This window comes from Octodon degus, unplaced genomic scaffold (assembly GCF_000260255.1).
Source record: "Octodon degus isolate 3935 unplaced genomic scaffold, OctDeg1.0 scaffold00147, whole genome shotgun sequence".
In the NCBI taxonomy this organism is placed as follows: domain Eukaryota; kingdom Metazoa; phylum Chordata; class Mammalia; order Rodentia; family Octodontidae; genus Octodon; species Octodon degus.
Window position 1 is genome coordinate 4,444,918 of NW_004524723.1, and position 9,028 is coordinate 4,453,945.

General features: G+C 50.5%; 1 protein-coding gene across 3 annotated transcripts in view; it reads left to right on the top strand.

Annotated features, from left to right (window-relative positions):
* The window catches only part of Mylk (myosin light chain kinase), a 228,515-nt gene that overhangs the window by 203,633 nt on the left and 15,854 nt on the right, over positions 1-9,028 (top strand). For all 3 annotated transcript variants that reach the window (XM_023702276.1, XM_023702275.1, XM_023702278.1), the window contains 2 exons: positions 1,494-1,711; positions 3,818-3,941. In XM_023702276.1, coding sequence (XP_023558044.1) covers positions 1,494-1,711; positions 3,818-3,941 — 342 coding nt within the window. The remainder of the gene's footprint in view (positions 1-1,493; positions 1,712-3,817; positions 3,942-9,028) is intronic.

Consider the following 9,028-nt stretch of genomic DNA (forward strand, 5'->3'; position numbering starts at 1 on the left):
AATAACGGCCTAAAGTGATTCCTTAAAGTAAAAATTTTTTAAAAATTAATTTTCTTTTTAATGTAGTTGGTACAGGGTTCTCACTATGCAGCTCAGACTCCTAGTGATCCTCCTGTTTTCAGCCTCCTCAGCGCTGGGATTACAGGTGTGTGCCACCACAGTGGCCAACTGGCATGCCTGTGTGCCCAGGATACCTAAGCAGGTGCTTAGTCCACTGAGCTATCTCACCAGCCCTTAACTTACATGAATCTTCTTTATTCTAGGAACCTTTGTAAGCAATCCACCTGTTAACTCATTTCTGTCTTTGCTTGCAACTCTGTGAGTTGGTGCTGTTTTATATGCAGCTTACAGATGAGGAAACTGAGGCACAACGATGTTAAAGAATTAGCTGAGACTGAACAACCTGCTTTGGGTTTCTCTTGGAGCCTTGGTGGAGAGCAATAGAAATAGAGGGAGGTTTTAGGACAAGAAGCGCCACCTGCTGGTAGTGTGGGGACCTTCTTAGTCTAGTTCTAAAGGAGTCAGTTTTTGCTCCCCCTGGTGGCCACTGGCATACACTGCCCTTTCCCAGTTCAGCCCTGTCCAACGTCGCGAGGTATAAGTGGATAAACTGGTGTGCTGTGTCCCAACTACATCCCTGTCTGTCTCTCCTGCAGGGTCCAGTGACAAGAACCACTTAGCCCACCAAGATGTCAAACAATAATTAACATGTGCTGAACACTGGCTATGTACCAGGCACAATATTTTACACAGGTTTCTATATTCCTAGCAACTCCATGATGTAGGGACAGAGAAGGCAACTGCAACTAGGGCTCAGGAAGGTTAAACAAAGTTTATAAAAGACAGAGATATTGCAAGGGTCTGAGTTCAATCCCAAGTTCTGCCAAAAAAAAAAAAAAAAAAAAAAAAAATAGGTGCAAAGTCAACCCCTTCCTGTCTTCATGATGGGATCCCTTGAAGGGGCAATTCTAGAATGAAGCCCACCCAGACTTTACTGATATCTGGATGCCATGTAAGCTACCAAAGAATTGTTTAAACTTGCTGAGAAGTGATCAAGAAAGACCTGGGACCAGGGACCAGAGAAGACCCAGGCAGCTTGACAGCAGGGCCATCCCTGTGGAAACTGGGTGGTTTAAACTTGAGCTCCGTGTAACTAAAAGGCATAGCGAGGGTACAAGAATGTTCTCCTGTTCATCTTTGGTCACACATGACTGCCCATAACTGCCCATTTTGCTAAGGATCCACCTCTGAGACTGCCAGGCCTGAGCGCTTCTCTGACTCTACCACCTGAGCCTTGCCCCCCAACAGCCTGGCAGGGACAGAGCATCAGGAAACCCAGACAGCCTGGCCTCCTTCCATGGTGGAAGCCTGAGGTTCAGGAGGTTGCCACTGTGCTCCTTCTTCCAGCCTCCCCTGGCCAGATACCTGCCAGGCCAGCCCCATGATCCTGGGGCTGACCCAAGTACCCTTCCCACCTCCTTCTGTCCCTGCAGCGTGTCAGGCGGTGAGCTGTTTGAACGGATCATTGATGAGGACTTCGAGCTGACAGAGCGGGAGTGCATCCAGTACATGAGGCAGATCTCGGAGGGGGTGGAATACATCCACAAGCAAGGCATCGTGCACCTGGACCTCAAGCCCGAGAACATCATGTGTGTCAACAAGACAGGCACGAGAATCAAGCTCATCGACTTCGGTCTGGCCCGGAGGCTGGGTAAGGCCCATCTGCCTCTCCTGTTGTCAGTGCTGTGGTGACAGCAGTTATGTGTCCTTCACACATCATTTATTAGAAAAAACATACAATATTGGGGTCAAAGTCAGACGCACTGAAGCCTGCTCAGGTTCAAATGCACCCCTAAAACTTATTACTGTGTGACTGAGTCCCAATTCATCATCTGTAAAATGGACTAGCAGTCGTGGCCACCTTGGAGGATCACAGGAAGACCATCAAGTCAAAACAGGCAAGGGCCCAGTGCCAGTGCCACACACATGAAAAGCAACATGCAGGCGCTCCCTTTTTATGTGGTGCCACCACCATTGGTGGCAAAACTCATTTTGGTAATGGCAGCTTTTCATATCTGTGGTTACATATGCATAGTTCCCAAAGCATCTCCATGTTAAAAACAAAAAGATTTAAAAGTTCACTGATTCTCACTGGGCCAGAGGCAGGGATGACTTTCTGAGCCCTGCTTTACACACTAGGAGACTGAGGTTCACAGCAGCTTTGCTCCTGCACCCACCGTGAGTAGAGGAGGCACCAGGGTGGGAGTAGGTCCGCAGGCCCAGCTCAGGTGCTGCAGCCTCTCTGCTGTCTGAGCACTAAGCAGAGGGGGCAGTGAGGTAGAGGCCAAGGCCTGGCACCTGCCCAGACAGTTTTGGTCAGGTGTCTGCTTCACATCCCACCTTCGGCCGCTCTGCCTCTGTAGCCCTCTGATGTCTCTGTCACTCTCACTCCCAGGCAGCACCCTGCTAACAAGGAGCCCCAGGACCAGAGTGAGCTGGCCTTGATTTCCATTACCGTGGGGAGCAAGGAGAGGCTGGCCAAGCCAGTGCCACCTTGCAGACCTGATTGAGAACCATGAGGTAGTGAGGTGCTGATAGACCTGGACCTGCTTAGTAATGATCAGCATAGTCAGGCCACTACTGCACCCTGCCCTGCTGTCCTGCTAAAGGGACAGGGAGGGCAGCGGCCAGTATATGGGGTCTGCTCTGGATAGTGACCACTAATAATTAAAAAGGCACAGGCCTGGGAAGCTGGCAGCATCGGAACCCAGTGAACACACTGTTCAGGTTCCCTTTGTGGGAGGTACTATGGGAACAGCAGTGTTCAGCAAGGACCAGAGCACAGGAAGTGTGTAGAGTGTAGCAGGAGGAGGAGTGGGAGTTGGAGCAGCGCTATAAGTGCTTTGCTTTACAACTTTTGCCATGGGCGTTGCAGACTTCCACAAGGCCAGATGTGGCTCCTAGGCTGTTGGTGCCTGCCTTTAGGGCACACTGACAGGCATCTTTTGTCCATCACAGTCCCTGCAGCTCCTTTGAGGAGAATCAAGCTAGGAGATAAATAGGAGTAGCAGGGGAGTGGAGTGGAGTGGAGTGAAACCTGGCTTGGTGATCAGACTGCCTGGGTCCAGGTCCTGGCCACCACTGATGAGCCAGGTGGGGAGTCACTTTATCACCCTGGGCCTGACCATTGTTGGGAGTACTCAGGGCACCATACATGGGCTCCATACCTGCCTCTTAGGATTGTTGAAGAAAAATCCTTGTACAGCTGGGAGAAGGGCACATAGGATACAATGAATGCCAGCATCAGTGAAATCAGAGCATTTTGTTTTTTGTTTTTTTCTTTTTTCTTTTTGAGACAGGGTCTTGCTGTGCAATTCAGGGTATCCTTGAGCTCACTTTATAGCCCAAGCTGGTCTTGAACTTGCAATGATCCTCCTGCCTCATCCTCCCAAGTACTGGGGTTACAGGCATGCGCCACCACATGTAGCTATTCAGAGGTTATTAAGCATGAGTCACAATCCCTCCCTTAGGGAACTAAGTCACAGGGGCACAGCCACAGAAAAGGCCCCCTTGGGAAGATGCCTTAAGAGCCCCTTCTTCCCTTCCTGACTGCTCAGGACATTTGAGGTGAGTACTGACTGGCTGGTTTCACTGGTGGGTTGACCCTGTATTAGTCAGGCCAGGTGCTATGCCATATAAAGCACCCAAAGGCTAAGCCTCGTCTGTGTCTCTGGAGCCCATCACACAGAGGCTGGTGCTTGCTCTGAGCTGGCCACGTGGCATGCTGTTGACCAAACCTTTTCCATCCTGGTTTCAGAGAATGCAGGGTCTCTGAAGGTCCTCTTTGGCACCCCGGAGTTTGTGGCTCCTGAAGTGATCAACTATGAACCTATCGGCTATGCCACAGACATGTGGAGCATCGGGGTCATCTGCTATATCCTGTGAGTCCTGTGGCATTCGGGGAAGGGACTGAGAGTCCCACAGCAGGGTCCCAGGCTGCCATGATGTTGTGAGGGAGGGGCCAGAGGAGGTCAGGATGGAGAGCTGCACCTACAGCAGAAGGGGTGACAGCTACCATCCCTGTCCCACCTGTACTTGGGTTCCCAAGGGTCTGTGGTCTGCACCCCGTCCTATAGCAGCATGGTGTCGCACACCATGCCAGACCCTCAGTCCCTAGGACTCAACTTGGAGCCTTTGGCCAGAAAGGGAGGTGCAGCTGGCACCCTCACTGTCAGCAGGTCCAGAAAGCGGAGGGAGGAAGCCAGGCACATGTCTCTGGAGTCTGTATTGTGCTCTGAGGACAGAACCCCATCCCCAGCCAGGCACATGGGGTGGAAACCCAGCCTCTAGCCTCATCTGTGACTCCATCGTGTACAGTGATTAGTGGGCACTTTTGAGGGCAGAGCCTTCAGTGGAGCCAACAAACAACAGAAAGTGATGCAGTATTTAGAACTGGAAAATCAGGTAGCAGTAGGAAGCCATTTAAGTGAACATAGATGGAGAGAAGGAGGCAAAGCCAGCAAGCCTTAACATTCACCCATCACCAAGCACAGGGGCAGGCTTGGGCTGAGGCCTGGGGATCCTGAGGTTACATCCTCCCAAGTGGTCCCAGGTCACCCTAGCACTACTCCAGGGACCCTCAGCTTCACTGATTGAATCCTGACGCCTCAGGATACAGACAGCTGTTAGGTCCAGTGACAGCCCCTGAGCTTGGGGCAACACAGTTATGGGCTGGTGCCCCAAAGACACAGATAGTAGTATCTGTTCAAAAATACTTTCATCATCAAGACCAAAGGGAAAGTAAATGTTTCTACAGAAAGTATGAAGAAGGCCTCATAGAAAATTTCATAGGCCCCTGGGATCTTCAGCCCCAGGGTAGCAAAATGATTCTGGTGCCTCTCAGGCCTAAGAACTGCTTAAGCTGGAGCAAGGTACTATGACTTCTTTTACCCAGTCACCTTCTTCCCTGCCCAGGGTCACCCCTCACTGCACCTTCCCCTGATTCCAGACAGAGAAGAAACTGTAGGCCAGGCATGCATTTCCCTGCCTTTCCCTTCCCTGCACTCTCCAGGAGGGGGCACTAATGAGTACAGTTGACGACACCCAGGAAGATGATGCAGTTGCCACGGGCAGGGCCTGGCTGCTGCTCACGCTGAGCTCTGAGCCCTGGGAAATAACCTGACCCTGCAGAAGCCACCCTATCACCTATCAGCTTGCTCTGTTCATACCTTACTGCCCTGTGATCTGGATCAGTCCCTGTGGATTCCCCTTCCCTCAAGGAGACCTCCCTGCCCAAACCTAGAAGTGGGTCATGGCAGTAGTTTGATGTTATTGGGCTTGGAGCCACAGTTTGGGCTGGTGATCAAGTCTCCCCACTTGCCCAAGACTAACAGTTTCCTGGGTTACAAGACTTGGACTGCCAAAATGGGGACAGTCCCGGGCAGATCAGGACAACTTCTCTCTTGACCATGACTGCGGTGCCTGGACTGCTTAGCAAGTTTTCCCAGTAAACACACCCCTGCACTCTATCCCCACATCAGGTTCATACCCCCTCCCAGTGACCATCCCCCAGAGGCAGTTGTCACCCTCGTGTCTGCTGTCATATGTTAGTGCTGCCTGGCCCCGAGCTTTGCTTTGTGAAAATGCAATCACCAGAAAGCTGTGTGGTTTCTTTTGCTGGCCATTGTGAGATGAATTCACATGTGAAGGAAAGCTGCCAGAAACGTTTGTTCTCCATGCTCTGCAGTGTGCTGTTTGGATGCAATCCAGTCCTTAGCTGCTCTGCCTCGATGGGCTCTTGAGTCCTCTCCAGTCTGCAGCATTACAGGCATTGTAGTCTGTGTGTTTTCCTGAACATATCTATGTATTTCTGCCCAGTGATCTAGAAGTAGAATTACTGGGTTAGTAGACCATATCATTCCAAAATGAAAATCTTTTCCTGTGGAGCAACTTGATATTTTGGGTGCTATGCCGCACTGTTGACTACATTATTTTCAAAGCTAAGACCAAGAAATAGGAAGCAGCTTTTGAAATGGAGAGGCCTGATGGTGGTCGGGCAGGGACATCAGGAGGAAGGAGAGGAGTATGTGTGGGGGACATGAAGGAAGAGCTGGTGACAGGCACTGCCCACCCCCAATCCCCCATGCACACGCCAATGCCCACCCTCTGCACAACTCCCGTGCCCCCTGTGGGTCTCTTCCAGGGACTCTTCTGGCTGCTCCCTTCATGCTTTGGGGCCTGGGAGTTCCCTCTGAAACCAGGACTCTCACAGAGTATGCGGTGCTGAAAATAAAAGTTGAAGCCAGATGTCATCCCTTAGCCCTGCCATGAAGAGCTCTGGGTCCCCTGCCGAATGCAGCTAGCAGCAGCTCCCTGGCACCCTCAGGGATCCTATGCCTGCTCCAACCTAACTGTAGAGCCAGGCTGGCTGCCTGGCAGTCTCTCTCTAGGCCACTTTACCTGCATACAGAGAAACTTCTGACCTCCTTGCTGGGGTGGCAAAGAGAGGGAGTGGGGGGCCAGGGTGAGGCATCTGTTATGCAGCATGTTTCATGAGCACCTCCTGCAGCTCCTGAATAACTCCAATATCCAGTTGTTGCATCACCGCAGGGGGATCTGACTGTCTGGGGACTCCCTCACCAACCCAGCCCAGGGAATAGGCTCTTCTGGTCACTGCTTCCTCCTAGCCTGGTTCTCTCACACCTGCTTCCACTTCACAGATCTCCCAGATCTTCCAGAGGCCTTCTGAAGTTAGCAAAGCCCCCTTGGTTTCTGGCAGAGAAAGGAAGTACAGGGTAGCTCCAGGCTACACCTCCACATGGGAGAAGTCACAGACTCACATCCTCCTCAGAGTCTTCCTCCTCTCCACCCCCTCTTCCCTGTTTCCTGAGCACTTGGTGTTTCCTTGCTGCCTTGGTGAAGCTACAAGCCCCCACACCCCGCCTCAACTCTGCTGTGCTGCACCCACCCCCCAAAACAGGAGAGGAAATTACCGTTCCATTTGTCTCCTGTCATCTTCCTGGCTGGCTCAGCAAACATAATTTCCCACTTCAGCTCATGTGTGTGGAGCACCCACAATGGTCAGAAAGTGAGGGGCTGCCCCCATCAGGAGGGAGGAGAAGTGAGGCAGGGGAGTGCTTGTTTATCCCGCCACCTGCTACAGCAGCGCATTGGGTGCCTTCTGCATCTGGGGTTGGGATGACCTGCCTTCCCTCCCAGCTGCCCACCCTCACCGCTGCTGATCTCAGAAGTGCTCTCCTATCACTGCCCTCCCTGAGCCTCACCAATCCCTGCTCCACTTGCAGGTCCTGCTGCATTTGGGCATTTGGGCATTTGATCAGGGCATTTGGGCTGTGGTTGACATGACTAAAGCCAAGCAGGCTGCTGCTTCCTGACCACCATGCGAAACCATGTTCAGCTTTCCCTGGGGACCTGCTTGTCCTCTAAATGTCTCACTGGAGGACCTGAAGGTTATAATCAGGGTAAAGATGAAATCCTTCCTTAGACCTGTGCTTCCCTTAGCTTCGTGCCGCCAGATCATCTGTGTACAGCTTGAAGTACACAGAGGAAGTGTAGCCAAAGTGGCGCTTCTATGCCTCCCTCCCCGCTGCTGTTTTGTCTTGAGAGGAGAAAAGATTCCCCTCTGGCTTCCTGATGATACCCTGTTGCAGGAAGACTGGGAATAAAGGAATTAGGGCAGGAGCTGGAGCTCAGTGGTAGGAGGTTTACTAGGCACGCTCAGGAGGCTAGGTTGGACCCTCCTACCAAAAACAAGAGGAAGAAAGGAGAAATTAGATGGCCCTGCAGCCATGACCTTTGTGACCAAAAACTTGCCCAGACTGATTATAACTTTATGAAAACCAGATAAATCTGTAGGCTAAAGACTAGATAAGACTAGGAACAGGAGAAAGATAACAAAATATTTGTCCATTAGTTGATTTTTTAATAAATGATAACTTCTAAAAATAAAAGATAGCAGAAAAAAAAGAGGATAAGGCCTTTGGCAAATGGGAGGGGAACTAAGAGATGGAAGGGTATAGGGAAAGAAATAGGATGTGTCATGTATATGTATCAACTACCCACAATGAATGTATTTGTGATATATTACAAACACTAACAAAATTTTTAAAATATACATGATTCTTTATTGGACATTCTTGCAACATAGTCGAAAAAGGAAAGTTCAGAGAAAATCCAGGAAAATCCCACCACCCAGAAACAGCCTTTTTTTTTTTTTTTTTTTGGTGCAACTGGGGATTGAACTCAGGCCTTTGCGCTTGCCAGGGAAGCACTTATCCTACTAAGCTATCTCCCTGGTCCCCAGAAACAGCCTTATGGAAAATGCAAACACTCTCTTCATGCCATAGATGCAGATATTCTACATTTTACTTAGAGACATGCTTTGGTGTGGAAAATGCTGGGGCAGTCTGGGTAGGTGAGTCAGGACACATGGAGAGTGTCTCAGATAACTGAGCTGCCAAGAGGGAAAAGGACCAGAGGCCAGAGGCCAGGAGGCGCCCCCCGTACTAGTCCATGGTGCAGAGATTGGGGCCTATCTTTACAGGGTTACAGCTCCTAAGTAGGAAAGGAGCTTCACAGAAGAGGCCCTTCAGTATTCTGCAGCCGGGCTATTTGCCTTCCTGCTATCTTTACAGTGCTGCAGGACTTTCCTCGCATTACTTCAAATGGAAAATTAAAAACAAGAAAAAGCAGGTGCTGACATGCAGAGACAGGCTGCTTTCTGGTGGGCCTTGCGAGATGGGGCAAGCTGGGAGGCCCTAGTATTCAGGCCCAGTCTACCTGATGAATAAAAGGGGAAACAGACCAGAAAGGAAACATAAGTAGCACATAATTTCAGATCGGTAAATTCCCACTCTTCCCTCATGGGGATATGGTGAAGAGCCATTATCTCTTCGCCCTGGTAAAACATTAATCAGTGTCTTGCTTTAAGAAAAATCATCTATAAAAGTCTGTTATTGGGAGCCTGCTCCTTAGCTCAGTTCTTTAAGTGGCTGCTTCAACAAAGCAG